Source organism: Tachyglossus aculeatus, chromosome 7, assembly GCF_015852505.1.
Source record: "Tachyglossus aculeatus isolate mTacAcu1 chromosome 7, mTacAcu1.pri, whole genome shotgun sequence".
NCBI classification, from domain to species: Eukaryota; Metazoa; Chordata; class Mammalia; order Monotremata; family Tachyglossidae; genus Tachyglossus; species Tachyglossus aculeatus.
In genome coordinates, this window is record NC_052072.1 from 9,957,287 (window position 1) to 9,973,873 (window position 16,587).

General features: G+C 40.6%; 1 protein-coding gene across 1 annotated transcript in view; it reads left to right on the top strand.

The window, feature by feature from the left end:
- PARD3B (par-3 family cell polarity regulator beta) overlaps positions 1–16,587 on the top strand; it is a 994,526-nt gene that overhangs the window by 76,292 nt on the left and 901,647 nt on the right. The window contains exon 2 of the mRNA XM_038749054.1: positions 692–793. Coding sequence (XP_038604982.1) covers positions 692–793 — 102 coding nt within the window. The remainder of the gene's footprint in view (positions 1–691; positions 794–16,587) is intronic.

Consider the following 16,587-nt stretch of genomic DNA (forward strand, 5'->3'; position numbering starts at 1 on the left):
ACAGTTGGTTGATTGATTTTCCTCAGAGACCCCAGCCATTCCAGGGTGTAATTAAACCGTTGAAAATGTGGCCTCTCCCTCCCAGAGCAGGATTGCCATGTATTGGTCCCATTCCAGAGCTTCTACTTGCCCTCCAGTCTGGCATGTACTACAATTGAGCTTCCAGTAGATTTCCGGCAAAAGGTTTCAGGTTATCAACCTGCCCTGCAGTGGCTAAATAACGTCTGAGTTCTGGGAGAATTTGTTACCCTGGCCTTGCACAAATGAAGTGGAAAATCGACGAAAGGAGGAATTTATCCTTTTTGATTTGGAGCAATGCATTCATTGGTGGAAGTGAAGGGATGAATTAGGGTGACACTCCAGTGTTTCAAAACAAGTTACAGGAGGCAAAATCATGGTTTTTCCCTAGCATTTTGTTCTTCTTGGGTGTACTTCAACAAGGGTGAGAAATTGAAAGCTCGATTTCTAGGACCTGGGGGAAACTAGTTTCATGGTGTAATTGGTTTTCAAATCATTTCAATTAATTCTATAGCCTCTTTGTTGCTATGAACAATTAAAACATCAGAGGATATGGACTACAGATATCACTTGTTTAGAACACAGCACCTGCCCTTCTTTTTTCTATTACCCCCATTTCAGAAGGCATAGGCGGTAACCAAAGATTTCTTCCCCTGTGGTTTTTCATCTGCAGGATCCCGATTACTGGGTGAAGATTCATCACCTGGAATACACAGATGGGGGAATATTGGACCCAGATGATGTTTTAGCAGATGTTGCTGAAGACAAAGATAAGGTAGACGATTCTCATGACAAAGTAACTCTTTCTTTCTTCTGAGAAATTGAACATTTGCCAGGCATTGGAAATGATTATTTATTACACTTGCAACCTGTTTAGGATTAATCTGGACTGATTCTTATCCACCGTTCAGGAATATGATCCCATCCAAGCTGAGCAATGTAGGTGCAGATGCCTCCTCTGTGCTTCTATGTGTCTGGAGTACTTGAGTCATTTGGGTAAATTAAAGGCAGAAAATTTAGTAGCCTCCCTTAGTAACGGTAATTTTCTCCAGGCCCAGGGAGATGTTTGGGGTGACCGTTGAATGTCTGAGTTGGAAAATGTAATTGTGGGTATTTGTTAAGCAGTTACTATGTACGAAGCACTGTTCTAAGCACAGGGGTAGATACAAGGTAATCAGGTTGTCCCACGTGGGGCTCACAGTTTTAATTCCCATTTCACAGATGAGGGAACTGAGGCACAGAGAAGTGAAGTGGCTTGCCCAAGGTCACACAGCAGACAAGTCGTGGAGTCGGGATTAGAACCCCGTACTTTGACTCCTAAGCCCATGCTCTATGTGTTCAGAACATAATTTAGGAGAGGTTGACCTGGAGAGGGCTTTTGCTTTTATTTGCTCTCTAGGTAGACCTTCCTGAATGTGGTAATCCCATTTACTGCTAACTTGTTAGGGGCTTAAAAAAAAAAGAGCTCAAGGCTATATTTTCAAAGATTTTGTCACTTGGAACTTAAGGATATTTTCATTCATTCATTCAATTCAATCGTATTTATTGAGCGCTTACTGTGTGCAGATCACTGTACTAAGCGCTTGGGAAGTACAAGTTGGCAACATATAGAGTCGGTCCCTACTCAACAGTGGGCTCACAGTCTTGCACAAATTTTATATATTATTCCATTTAGTAATGTCTGCCAGTGAATCAGTGGTACCTAATGAGCGCTAAGTGCACAGAGTTCTGTACTCAGCACTTGGGAGAGTGCAGAAGAGTAAGTAGACCCAATTCCTGCCCTTAAGCAATTACAATCTAGGGAATCACTAAAGGTACCTCCCCAGGATTAATATTGTTTAGGTTCAACATAACTATTTTCTGTGGAATGTAATTTTCAGGCTGTTGGAATTCTGAAACTGAGTAGCTTCGTTAAGCCAGTGGAGGAGAGTTGGAGAAACTTTGTTAGATTTGGGTATTTATTAAACGTTTAATATGCAAATTTAAAAAAATTGTATAAAGTTTGTAAAGCTTTCTAATAATGAATGTGAAATCGTAATAGATATCAATTCCTTCCTTATTGGGTGCTGATTAGGACTGGATACTACATAGGCCAAAATGGAGTGGAGAGCTTCAAGTTTATTCACTAAATCTAGGAAATGTAGATACCAGAAGACAAATGTCATTAATGGGTTTAATCATTGGTTGCATTTACCCAGTATTTTGCCTCATAGAGTGACAACGGGACTCATGATGGAAGAGTTTGATCAGGATCGTCCTTGATATTCATCTTAATGGTCAGCAACATTGATGATGATGATAACTGTGGTATTTAACAAGTGTCAAGCAGTGTTTTAAGTGGCTGGGGCAGATACAAGTCCCTGTCCCACAGCGGGCTCACAGTCTAAGTAGGAGGGCAAACAGGTATTCAGTTCTAATTTTACAGTTGAGGAAACAGAGAAGTAAATTGACTTGCCCAAGGTCACAGCAGGCAAGTGGCAGAGCTAGGATTAGAACCCATGACCTTTTGACTCCCAGACTTGTGTTCTTTCCACTGGGCCGTGCTGCTTCCCATTACTTCTTAATATCCCTAACTTTTGCATCTACAGTATCGACTCTCTCTCCAAACTTACTGATATTTTTGGCTTGCCCAGCTTCTTGTAGTAATGAATTCCATATGCTTACCACCCTCTGTGTGAAGAATTCAAAATTTTATGACAAAATAGCATATCCTGTCTAAGACCTAAGTAATCTGGTTTTTTAGTTTGTGCTATGCAAGTTTGCTAGTTGGTGCCAGACGCTCATTTCACTCTTTGCTGCTTAGATCAGGTACTATTCCCATTCATTCATTCATTCATTCGTATTTATTGAGCACTTACTCTTTGCAGAGCACTGTATTAAGCACTTGGGATAGTAAAATACAACAATAAACAAACACATTCCCTGCCCACAATGAATTTACAGTGTGCATGTGTTTGGGGAGGGGGGGAACAGATATCAATACAAATAAGTAAATTCCAGATATGTACATAGGTTCTTTGGGGCTGGGACGGGGGAAGAATAAAGGGAGCCAGTCAGGGTGATGCAGAAAGGAGTGGGAGAAGAGGAAATGGGGGTTTAGTTTGGGAAGGCTTCTTGGAGGAGATGGGCCTTCAATAAGGCTTTGAAGTGGGGTTGGCAGGGGGGTGGGGGGAGAGTAATTGTCTGTTGGATTTGAGGAGGGAGGGTGTTCCAGGGCAGAGGCAGGATGTGGGCGAGGGGTCGGTGGTGAGATCGAGGCACAGTGAGAAGGTTAGCATTAGAGGAGCAAAATGTGCGGGTTGGGTTGTAATAGGAGAGTAGCGAGGTGAGGTAGGAGGGGGCAAGGTGATGGAGTGCTTTAAAGTCAGTGGTAAAGAGTTTTTGTGTGATGTGGAGGGGGATGGGCAACCACAAGAGTTTTTTGAGGAATGGGGTGACTTGTCTTGAACGTTTTTGTAGAAGAATTATCGGGACGGCAGAGTGACGTATGGACTGGAGTGAGAAGAGCGAGGAGGCTGGGTGGCCAGCAAGGAGGCTGATGCAGTAATCGAGGCAGGATAGGATAATCAATCAATCAATCAATCGTATTTATTGAGCGCTTACTATGTGCAGAGCACTGTACTAAGCGCTTGGGAAGTACAAATTGGCAACATATAGAGACAGTCCCTACCCAACAGTGGGCTCACAGTCTAAAAGGGGGGAGACAGAGAATAAAACCAAACATACTAACCAAATAAAATAAATAGGATAGATATGTACAAGTAAAATAAATAAATAAATAGAGTAATAAATATGTACTAGCATATATACAGGTGCTGTGGGGAAGGGAAGGAGGTAAGATGGGGGGATGGAGAGAGGGACGAGGGGGAGAGGAAGGAAGGGACTCAGTCTTGGAAGGCCTCCTGGAGGAGGTGAGCTCTCAGCAGGGCCTTGAAGGGAGGAGGAGAGCTAGCTTGGCGGATGGGCAAGGATAAGTGATTGTATTAACATGGTAGCAGTTTGGATGCCGAGGAGAGTGCAGATTTTAGCTATGTTGTGAAGGTGGGACCGACAGGACTTAGTGATGGATTGAATATGTGGGTTGAATGAGAGAGAGGAGACAAGGATGATGCCAAGGTTATAGAGTTGTGAGACTGGAAGCACCAGCGCCCAATAGGGCCTTTTCTCCTAGTCATCTGCAGGTACTTTCCCAATTATATATTCTTCTATTTAAAAATAAGTTCATATGTGTGTCACAGATACGTTACATATCTATAAATTATATACATTTTTTAATTTTTATTAATGCCTGTCCCCCCTCTAGACTGTAAGTTCTTTGTGGGCAGGGAACGTGTCTACCAACCCTGTTGTATTGTACTCTCCCAAACAGCTAATACAGTGTCCTGCACACAATTAAGCACTCAGTGAATACCATTGCTGATGACATGTGTATACATATATGTATATAATTAATTAATTAATGATGGTATTTGTTAAGCGCTTACTATGTGCCAAGCATCATCATCAATCGTATTTATTGAGCGCTTACTGTGTGCAGAGCACTGTACTAAGCGCTTGGGAAGTACAAGTTGGCAACATATAAAGACATTCCCTACCCAACAGTGGGCTCTAAGCTCTGGGGTAGATACAAGGTTATCATGTTGTCCCACGTGGGGCTCACAGTCTTAATCTCCATTTTACAGATGAGGTAACCGAGGCACAGAGAAGTTAAGTGACTTGCCCAAAGTCACACAGCTGACAAATGACAGACCCGGGATTGGAACCCAGGACCTCAGACTCCCAAGCCCAGGCTCTTTTCACTAAGCCACGCTGCTTCTCCTGCCACGCTACTTCCCCTATACTTGTATACATATGTAGCAGAATTTCATATTCAAATGTATATATTTATGCATTTTTATACTTCAGCCCCACAGTACTTATGTAAATATCCTTATACACTACTATTTACTGTAGCTATAATGTATTTTAATATCTGTCTCCCCCTGGAGACCGTAAGCTCCTTGTGGGCAGGGGTAGCATATACCTACTCTATTATATTTTACTTTTTCAAAAGCTTAGTACAGTGCTGTACACAATGTAAGCACTCAGAGACCATTGATAATTTATATGGTAGCATTTCCCTTTGGTTTGAAGCTGGCACTGATAATAGGGAGACTGCATTCATTTATTTGAGTATCCTGTGCCCGCTTTGTCCGTGAATCTGTCAGTGGTATTTGAGTACTTACTATTACTACTACTAATAATAATGATAGTAGTAATGTGGTATATAAGTGCTTGCTGGGAATCAAGCACTATACTAAGCACTCAGGTAGATACAAGATAATCAGGTCCCATTTGGGGTTTACAGTTTAAGTGGGAGGGAGAACAGGTATTGAATCCTTTTTTTTTTGCAGATGAGGGAACTGAGTCACTGAGAAGTGAAATGACTCACCCAGGGTCACAACAACAGGTAAGCGGTGGTGCCGGCATTAGAAGCCAGGTCCTCTGACTTCTGGGCCTATTCTCTTTCCACTAGGCAACACTGCTTAATGCATGCAGGGTGCTCTACAGCACCAGTCCAGGAATAAATCTTTTCCGATCTCCAGCCATTTAGGTTTGTTTTCCTCAAGCAGCAGTGGTCGAGAGGAAAGGTATGTCTTCCTGCGGGTGTGCATTTGAGTTGTCTTTGCAATAAGCACTTAGTTCAGTGCTTTGCACACAGTAAGCGCTCAATAAATACAATTGAATGAACAGTGTGACGAGCCAGCTACACTCTCACCCAGAACTCCCGTGCCCAGCAGCTTGCATGTGTTGACGTGGGTATAGACACACACTGCTACTTCTTAGTCCTCAGATAAGTTTGTGTCTGTGGCCTGTTTCTCTTGTCTTGATTCCAATTTTCTCTGGTTTTAAGTTCTTTTTCAGTCAATTTTGCCTGACCCTCAAGCAGCACAGATATCTTCCCCTTAATGATTTCACATCTTCTGTGTTGTTCAAGTTACCGATTTGCATTACTTCTTGATAGATTATTGTGGAAATAAATGTAATCTATAAAATCAAACAGAAATTAATAGGCTACATAGGAAAGGGTTTGAGGAGGAATTATGTCAGTTTTTCTTGCTATGCCTTGTATATTTAAGATGAGAAGGTTCCAAGTTTAGATTTAGATATTTTCAGAGGTTTGGTGTTCCAGTCATTTATTTTTCCCTGGAAATGGTTCCAACAGTTTTTGAGTAGAAAATTCAGATTTAAAATGATTTGCCTTTGCATCAATTACTTTTCCATGGTCCCATGTTCTCCAACTTTAAAATAAAACTGTGACTAAGCTTACTCACATTTCAAAATCTCATTTTATAGCAAATCATCATTAAATTGTCAGTGTCCTTTACATTTTCTGGCCAGTGTTTGGCACTGATGGGTGTAGGAGCCTGTCCCCTATATTTGGCATCTATAGATATTTTTAATTCAGTTTTGTATTCGGTCACACAAAATGTGTTGTTGTTGTTAATGATGTTTGTTTGGCTAAGTGCTTACTCTGTAACAGGCACTAAGTGTTGTACTAAGTGCTGAAGTTGATACAGTTAGGTTGGACACAGTCCATGTCCCACATTAGTCTCACAGTCATAATTTCCATTTTACAGAGGATGAAACTGAGGCACAAAGAAGTTAAGTGACGTACCCGAGGTCACACAGCAGACATGTGGCAGAGCTGGGCTTAGAACCCAAATCCTTTTGAGTTCCAGGCCCTTGTTCTGTCCTCTAGGCCGCACTCCTTATCTTGAAAAGAGATGCTCTGGTTTCCTTTTTAAAGATCTTGTTTTATACTTGAATCGTTTTTTCTTTTGAATTGGCTAAAATGGCAGAAGTTGCTAACCTTTTTAAAAAAGGATATTGGTAAATTGCTTATTATGTATCAAACACTGTTCTAAGTGCTGGAGTCCCTGTCCTGTATGGGGCTCACAGTCTAAGTAGGAGGGAGAACAGATATTCAATCCCTACTTTACAGTTGAAGCAACTGAGGCACAGAGATGTTAAGTGATTTGCCCAAGGTCACACAGCAAGCAATTGGCGGACTGGGATTAGTACCTTGGTCCTCTGCTTCTCAGGCCCATACCCTTTCCAGTAGGTTGTGCTGATTCTGTCTGTTATGATACTGAATAGTTACTTACAGTGTATGAGAGTCACACATCAGGTTTGTGCTGTGCTTGCATATGTGGGTGAAATCTGACTGTCAGAAGTTACCTGTGGACCCCCTGAAAAACCTAGAAGGACTTACTCAAAAGTCACAGAATTCATTGTTTTTATTCATATGTTACTTGGCACAAATATCAAAGGGTCTTATGTGTAATGGGAACATTCCACGTTATCTCGAAAAGCTGCCTCATCGGGGAAGAAGTACTGTAGCTGTCCTATATCAGTAAGTTTGCTCAGCTTTTTTTTTTTTTAAGTGGGAAAATGAAAGAAACCTTCTCCATTTGAACTTATTAACTGGAAACTCTTGGCACATCTCTGACAGAAAAATTATTGCTGGAACAACTATGAGTGTTTTCCACTGGCTCACATTAGAAAGATCTCCATTTGGCTCCAATGAGAGAGCATCTGCCTCTAAGATCACGTGAGCCCCAACGGGGAGGGTTGGCTATGGTACAGTTTACATAGACACGATCAAAGCAAGGTCAGTTACTGGATTCATTCTCTAAAACCTGACACAGTATGGTCATTGCCTTGTGTTTGTACTTTTGTGGGGATTATCGGAACTCATTTCTGAAGTATTATTAGGTAATTTTTGGTTTATAGTCAAAATGTGAATTTTTCTAGTTTTCAAATAACATTTTGATGGTAATTTTTATTTTAAATACAAGACATTTGTTTATACCCCCCTCCTCCCCCCCACCCATTCACATAAACAACACACATGCATGGCAAGGGTTTCTTCAGTTTTTTCTTTCTTTCCCACAAACCCAAACGATCCCAATGGGTTAGCCTAGCTTGACACCAAAGCTACCTGCTCACAAGTGGATCGGTGTTAATGCAGCGTTGTGTAATTTAAAATATTGGACATCCAGTCAGTCCAAAACATTAACAATAGCCATATCTTGGTTTTGAGGTTGAAGACTGTGAGCCCACTGTTGGGTAGGGACTGTCTCTATATGTTGCCAACTTGTACTTCCCAAGCGCTTAATACAGTGCTCTGCACACAGTAAGTGCTCAGTAAATACGATTGATGGATTGATTGATTGTGAGAATTACAGTTACACAAGAGAGAAGCAAAACTGATCAAGGATGCCTTTTACTTAAGGAAATACCAAACTCTTTACACCGTGGGGATAAGGTAAAACCTACCTCCCCTACAAAATGAGTGGCATTTAAAAATTACCAAGTAGTCCAGATCTGTCATTTGAAAGTATTTATTAATGCATCACGCAGACGCTCTAAATCACCTTCAGTCAACAGAAGATGAATTCAGCAGGATTTTCAAATCAATTTAAGTCCACCTTGGCAGTTAAAGTAATAAGAAGAACTTAAATTTTTGAAAATTTAAATTTTCAGGTTTTTTAGTTTAACCTTCATTTTAAAAAGCAGTTGAGTTGATGCTGTGTTCAGTTGAGTAAAATTCGATGAGTCCGTTCTCTAATATGAGGGATAGGAAGAAAATGAAATAAGTGGTTTTACTTTTGGCCACTGAAAGTAAACCATATTGTATTAATTCTTCTAATTTTCCTGTATCGTAGTCTCCCAAGCATTTAGTACGGTGCTTTGCACGAAGTAAGCCCTCCAAAAATATCACCGATGGATTTAATTCAATCAAAATTCTTCAAAGTGAGCCTTCAGATAGATGTCTTATATGAAATACCAGTGTGACTATCATTTTCTACCAGAAAGAAAGACCAAGACTGCAGTTGATTAAGGGTGAAAGGCTTGGTGCATCAGTCGGAGGCTACTGAAATAGAATTATTAAATGGAAGCCTGTTAGGAAAAGGGAACTGTAGTTATTAGAAGAGAAATTCTTTGACACTGATCACTGAGAAGATGGCGAGCATTTTGTTGCCCTCTAGTGGGATCCGCAAGCCCGTAAAAATCTTTCCTTGAAATCATTCTTTTCTGGCTTGCAGAAAGATGCGCCGTTTGATTTTTGCTTGGATAGTCTTCTGGTCAGGGCCCGTATTAATTTGAGTTTGGCTATAAGAAACCCTTTATTCTTTTGTTTTAAAACTGAAAATGAGAGATAAACTTAAATTTAAAGTGCAAAGCCTCAGTGTTTGTGCTCTCCCAAGCGCTTAGAAGCAACGTGGTTCCGTGGAAAGATCCCGGGCTTGGGAGTCAGAGGTCATGGGTTCTAATCCCAGCTCTGCCACTTGTCAGCTGTGTGACTTTGGAGAAGTCACTTAACTTCTCTGGGCCTCAGTTACCTCATCTGTAAAATGGGGATTAAGACCGTGAGCCCCACATGGGGCAGCCTGATTACCTTGTATTTCCCCCCAGTGCTTTGAACAGTGCTTGGAACATAGTAAGTGCTTAACAAATGCCATCATTATTATTAGTAGTAATAGTACAGTGCTCTGCACCTAGGAAGCACTCAATAAATACGATTGATATGCAGCACGTGGGTTTTTGTGGGTGTTAATAGGTGTTTCCCCTTCATCAAATCCCCAGTTGATAGCAGCCAGAAAGGAAGACTTTCTACTGTGTCCTTGAAATTTTGTGCCCTGTGTTTTCGCAATTATTACCTACTCTTTTTCAGCTTCGTTGAAGTGGAGCTTATCTTCCATTATCATGAAGTTTTTGAATGAATTTGAAAGCAGATACGTGGCACTGTCCTGACTTTGCTGGAGACATATTTATGTGACAGGTTTTAATCCTAATTGGAGGTTTTACATGGCACAGAAAGCTAAACAGTACCATACATCTATTAAACTCAGTTCGCTCCTAAGTATAAAGGTGAAATACTGCATTTTTTAAACTCAGTTCCCAAACTGAGTTTTAGGGGAAACATGCTTATACATATTTTTTTACAATGGTATTTTAGTGCTTACTATGTGCAAGGCACTGTACTAAGTGCTGGGGTAGATACAAAATAATAATAATAATAATGATTATGGCATTTATTAAGCGCTAAGTTCAAAGCACTGTTCTAAGCACTGGGGAGGTTACAAGGTGATCAGGTTGTCCCACGGGGGGCTCATAGCCTTAATCCCCATTTTACAGATGAGGTAACTGAGGCACAGAGAAGTTAAGTGACTTGCAAAATAATCAGCTCATTATGGGTAGGGAATATGTCTGCAAATTATCTTGGATTGCACTCTCCTAAGTGCTTAAAACTGTGCTCTGCACATTAGTAAGCGCTCAGTAAATTCCATTGATTACTTGATTGACAGGATCGATGTCCCACATGGGACTCAGTCTTAGTCCCCATTTTACAGATGAGATGACAGAGGCACAGAGAAGTTAAATGACTTGTACAACATAACACAGCGGATAAGTTGTGGAGCCAGGATTAGAATCCAGGCCCTCTGGTTCCCAGGCCCATGCTCTATCCATTAGACTGTGCTGCCTCTCATTGTCAATCAATTAATCATATTTATTGAATTCTTACTGTATAAGCACACAGTACCAAGCACTTGGGAGAGTATTCTGTCCTTACTTGTGGCCAATGTTCGGGAGAGAATTTGCCTTGGTCTTCTGCTGTACTTTCACAAGCAGTTTATACAGTGACTTTCTCCTAGTGGGGACTCAATAAACACTCTGTGGTATTTGTTTTTTTCTTTTTTCAGTTTTTGGTGTTTTTTTTTTACTTCAATCAGGTCTCCTCTCAATCTTTGTCTATCCAGAACACAAAGTTGCAATCAATCAATCAATCAATCGTATTTATTGAGCGCTTACTATGTGCAGAGCACTGTACTAAGCGCTTGGGAAGTACAAATTGGCAACACATAGAGACAGTCCCTACCCAACAGTGGGCTCACAGTCTAAAAGGGGGATTTAACCAATCATTTGTTTGGTCACCCAGTCATGTCAATTACCCATCTATTATTATTCAGTCATATTTATTGAGCGCTTACTGTGTGCAGAGCACTGTACTAAGCACTTGGGAAGTACAAATCGTCAACATATAGAGATGGTCCCTACCCAACAACAGGCTCACAGTCAAGAAGGGGCCAATTCCTCTATGTGATGTCTTTTACATAATGACAAAATGATGTTTGTAGACATTTTGGTGCTTTTCAAATATTGTGCAGCTTTTTAATTTTTCTTGCTTGAAATATTTTTAAATGATAACAGGGAAAAATACGCCTCAATGGCCATTCTAGTCCATTGTTTAATTCTAGGAAAGATTACAGTTTTAGATGGTTCTTTTTCTTACCCTTGTAATGGAAAGTGTTGAAAAAATTGTATTATAAGACTTGATATTAATGCAAATTGTGAATTTAAGTTTGAGTCACAGTGGAAAGTTCACTGAAATTGTGACGCTCCAAACTTTACATATTGCAGAGATAGTAGTTTGGGAATCAGAAATGTTCAAGTATAAATTCAAGATGGCTAGGTGTCCTGCAATATTTTTGGCCTACTGTCTAATTGTCTTTTAAGTAGGTCTAAGAAAACCAATTGTCATTCCGTTCCATTCTATTGTCTTCCTATGTGTTACATGTGACAGAGGAGCAGAGTGGCCTAGTGGAAAGAAAACAAGAGTGGGAGAAAAGGAATGAGGGTTTAGTCAGGGAAGGCCTCTTGCAGGAGATGTGCCTTCAGTAATGCTAAAAATATGGAACACTTCAAGAATTTGCTATCATCCTCTAGACTATAAGCTCATTATGGGCTGGGACCATGTCTTCTGCTCATTCTGTTCTATTGTACTCTCCCAAGTGCGTAGTTCAGTGCTTTGCATATAGTAAGCACTCAAAAAATACCATCGATTGATTCATCCTCACACAGGTTGACATGCAATCATTGGATGACACATTAATCAGTCAATCATTGATATTTATTGAGCACTTTTGGGGGCTTTTTTTTAATGGTGTTTGTTAAGCGGTTAGTACATGTCAATGTCCATACAGAGAGAGCACAGGCCTGGGAATGTGAAGGATCTGGGTTCTAATTCCGGCTCCGCCATATGTCTGCTAGGTGACCTTGGGCAAGTCACTTAACTTCTTTGGCCTCAGTTACCTCATCTGTAAAATGAGGCTGTGAGCCTCATGTGGGACAGGGACTGTGTCCAACCTGATTAACTTGTATCTGCCCCAGTGCTTAGAACAGTGCTAGGAACATAGTAATTGTATAACAATGAAGGGGGAGAGAGAGGGAAAATAAGAAGTTCAGTTTGATAAAATTTAATTGGTACTCCCAGTTCAATTGACATAGTTTGATACGTATCAATATGCATACCCTTCTAGTTGAGCACAAACTCATTTACATGCCTATTTCTCTTTTCTCTCTTCTATCAGTAAATTATTTTATGCATGTATTTCCCAGTGGTCTGTAAAGTCCTTGAGGTAAGGGACTATGACTCCCAACTCTATTGTAATTTATCAGTTGTATTTATTGAACACCTCCTTGCTACAGTGTACTGCGCAAAGGGCTCCCAAGTGTTTAGTATAGTGCTCTGAACATCGTAGCCATTCTATAAATGATTGGTTAGGAAAATTGATAACTTACAGATTCAGAATTGAAAGCCTGCAAAAAAATGCACTGTTCCAAATGTCAAAATAAGATCAAATGTGAAGAGTGATGTGAATTATAAAATAAAATAAAATTAACATTTTATTGGAAATCTTGAGAAACCCAAATGTCAGAGGCGAAACCACTCATGTTGTTTACTGTCTCTTTCTAAAATGCAGATTCTGATTTAAGTTTTTAAACTTCAGTGACAGAATATAATGGATTTAGTATTTTGCATTTGACAGAAACTTTTGCTTTATGCTCGTAATGCAGCAGAGTGAAGCCTAAAATTTATGTATAAATTCATTTTAAAATTTGTTGTCCCATAGATGTGCGGTATCATCTGAGAGACAACTATGAAGGACACTACGTATATGTGTGTAAAATTTATGATTGTTTTGAAAGAAAGACTTTAAGTTGATCATATATCATCATTATGGACTGGATTTGTTGGGATCCTTTGTTGTGCAGAGCACTGTAATAGGCTCAGGGGAAGCAGAAAAAGATGTTTAAAAATTCCAAAATGAGAATGTAACTTTAGTCATTTAGGAAGAATGAAAGTGTAAAATCATCCGATGAATTAAAGTGCATTTTTGTGTCAGTAAATATCATTGACTTAATAATATTGCTTGGATATTGCGTAATAAATTTATATTTTTCTTAGAATGCATAATATCTTTCTTTGGATTTTTCCTTATTGGAGCACTGACTGAGGAATGCAGAAAAATAAGTAAACTCATTGGCAATGCATACAACTTTATTCCACTTCAGTGGTTTGAATGCAAAATATAACTTTTGTACAATAAAATATTTCTGCTTGAAATACCTGGAAAACTACGTTACACGATAAAATGTGCTTTATTCTTACTGAAGCTTATATCAAACAAGTAACATGTCGCTTCGCTTCCACCCCCCACCCCACCCTTTTAAGTAATGGTTCTTTCTTGAAAGGAAAGGAATGCTATTCTGGATTGAAATTTTGACATGCAATCTGTTATTATGACATCCAGTCCAGTTGATTAATACCATAGCTAAATTACTGTTTGAAAATATCTTTTTTCACTATTTATTAAACTTGTGGATCCATGCAGGCATAAAAACTAGCTTGTGCTTTGTACTTTTCGCATTATACTTTGGGCAAGTGACTTTGTGGAAGTCTTAATATTCAATCGTATTTAGTAAGCACATACTGTGTGCAGAGCACTGTACTAAGCGCTTGGAAAAGTATGATACAACAACAAGCAGTGACATTCCCTGCCCACAACGAACTCACAGTCTAGAATTCCCTTGTCTTAAAAATTCAAGTTTTTAATGTTTTAGCTTCTAAGTGGTATTGACATTGGTGCCAGAATTGCTAATATTAAAAGTAAGGAAATGGTGAATAGCTCTTGGTGAGAGTCAAGAACTAAGCAAATTTAGGGGAATTTATTAAAGGCAATCTTATATGCAACCTTCCTTGGTTATGAACCACTGATCCAATTATCATCTCCATTTTTGAGAATTAATATTGTTCGATGGGAGGGAGAAAACAATTTAAGGTCTTTGAATTATGGGTGTTGATTGCTTTAATACTAAAATTTTTAGTTGAAACTTTGAATGCTGCCTGTTTTTAAAGGTATTTGTTAAGTGCTTGCTATTCATTCATTGTCGTATTTATTGAGTACTTACTGTGTGCACAACACTGTACTAAGCACCTGGGAAGTACAAATCATCAACATATAGAGACGGTCCCTACCCAACAGTGGGCTCACAGTCTAGAAGGGGGAGACAGGCAACAGAACAAAACAAGTAGACAGGCATCAATACCATCAGAATAGATAGAATTATAGCTATATATACATCATTAATAAAATAGAGTAATAAATATGTACAAATATATACAAGTGCTGTGGGGATGGTGAAGGGGATAGGGCGTGGGGCGAGGGGGAGGGGAGAAGGAGAGGAAAAGTAGGGAGCTTAGTTTGGGAAAGCCTCCTGGAGGAGGTGAGCTCTTAGTAGGGCTTTGAAGGGAGGAAGACAGCTAGTTTGGTGGATGTGTGGAGGGAGGGCATTCCAGGTCAGGGGAGGGATGTGGGCCAGGGGTCGATGGCGGGACAGGCGAGAACGAGGCACGGTGAGGAGGTTAGCGGCAGAGGAGCGGAGGGTGCGGGCTGGGCTGTAGAGGGAGAGAAGGGAGTTGAGGTAGGAGGGGGAGAGGTGATGGACAGCCTTGAAGACGAGAGTAATGAGTTTTTGCTTGATTCGTAGGTCGAAAGGCAATCACTGGAGATTTTTGAGGCAGGGAGTGACATGCCCAGAGCGTTTCTGTACAAAGATAATCCAGGCAGCAGAGTGACGTATAGACTGAAGCGGGGAGAGACAGGAGGATAGAAAGTCAGAAAGGAGGCTGATGCATGAGGCGTAAACTGAGGTAGGTATAAGATAATCAGTCCACGTCCCCACATGGGGCTCACAGTCTTATTCCCCATTTTTCAGATGAGGTTACTGAGGCAGAGAAGTGAACCGACTTGCTCAAGGTCACGGAGCATTCAAGTGGCGGAAATGGGATTAGAACCCAAATCCTCTGACTTCCAGGCCAGTGCTCTCTCTCCACTAGACCGTGCTGCTTCTCTGCTAGATCCTCACTCTCACCTGTCCCGCCGTCGACCCCTGGCCCACGTCATTCCCCTCGCCGGAATGCCCTCCCTCCGCACATCCGCCAAGCTAGCTCTCTTCCTCCCTTCAAGGCCCTACTGAGAGCTCACCTCCTCCAGGAGGCCATCCCACACTGAGCCCCCTCCTTCCTCTCCCCCTCCACCCCCTCTCCATCCCCTCCACCTCACCTCCTTCCCCTCCCCACAGCACCTGTGTATATGTATGTATGTTTGTATGTATTTATTACTCTATTTGTACATATTTATTCTACTTATTTTATTTTGTTAATATGTTTTGTTTTGTTCTCTGTCTCCCTCTTCTAGACTGTGAGCCCACTTTTGGGTAGGGACCGCCTCTGTATGTTGCCCACTTGTACTTCCCAAGTGCTTAGTACAGTGCTCTGCACACAGTAAGCGCTCAATAAATATGATTGAATGAATGAATAAATGAATCTATTGGACTCTTTACAGGTAGTGCTATTTTTCCTACACACCATAAAATAGGCATTGTTGCCTCCATTTAATGCCATTAATCTGGAGAGTGACAGAAAGGGAGAGGAGGATTTGGAAGAAGAAAGTGGTCAGAATTGTGATGGCCTTCAAGTATAGCTTGATATCATCATCTCTAGCCTATTTGGCCGCTCACTGCCTTGATCAAGATGAGTAAATCTTTAAGTCATTGGTGCTTGGAGCTAGAAAAAGGAAACCTTTTATTTTAATCAGCCACTTAACCAGGGATGAGGACTCCCCTCTTAGACTTATACATTAGAATAGGGGGAAATAGTAATAATGATGGCATTTATTAAGTGCTTACTATGTGCAAAAGACTGTTCTAAGCGCTGGGGAGGTTACAAAGTGATCAGGTTGTCCCAAGGGGGGTTCACAGTCTTAATCCCCATTTTACAGATGAGGTAACTGAGGCACAGAGAAGTTAAGTGACTTGCCCAAAGTCACACAGCTGACAAGTGGGGGAGCCAGAATTTGAACCCATGACCTCTGACTCCAAAGCCACTGAGCCACACTGGGAAATGTCAGCTCACCCAAGGCTCAGCAGAACATTTAGTAAATCCTCTTCATTCAGTGACTCCAGGCAACCAGTACGTACAGCAGCATACTCCTGAGAGAATAAAATTTTAGGGAGGAGACAATTACCAGTAGGAGGAAAATGAGAGTGGAAAAACAGATAAGTGAGTAAATAAGAGCTTAAATTGTGAAGCTTGTGAGTTCATTCATTCATTCATATTTATTGAGAGCTTACTGTGTGCTAAGCACTGTACTAAGCTCTTGGAAAGTACAGTTCAGT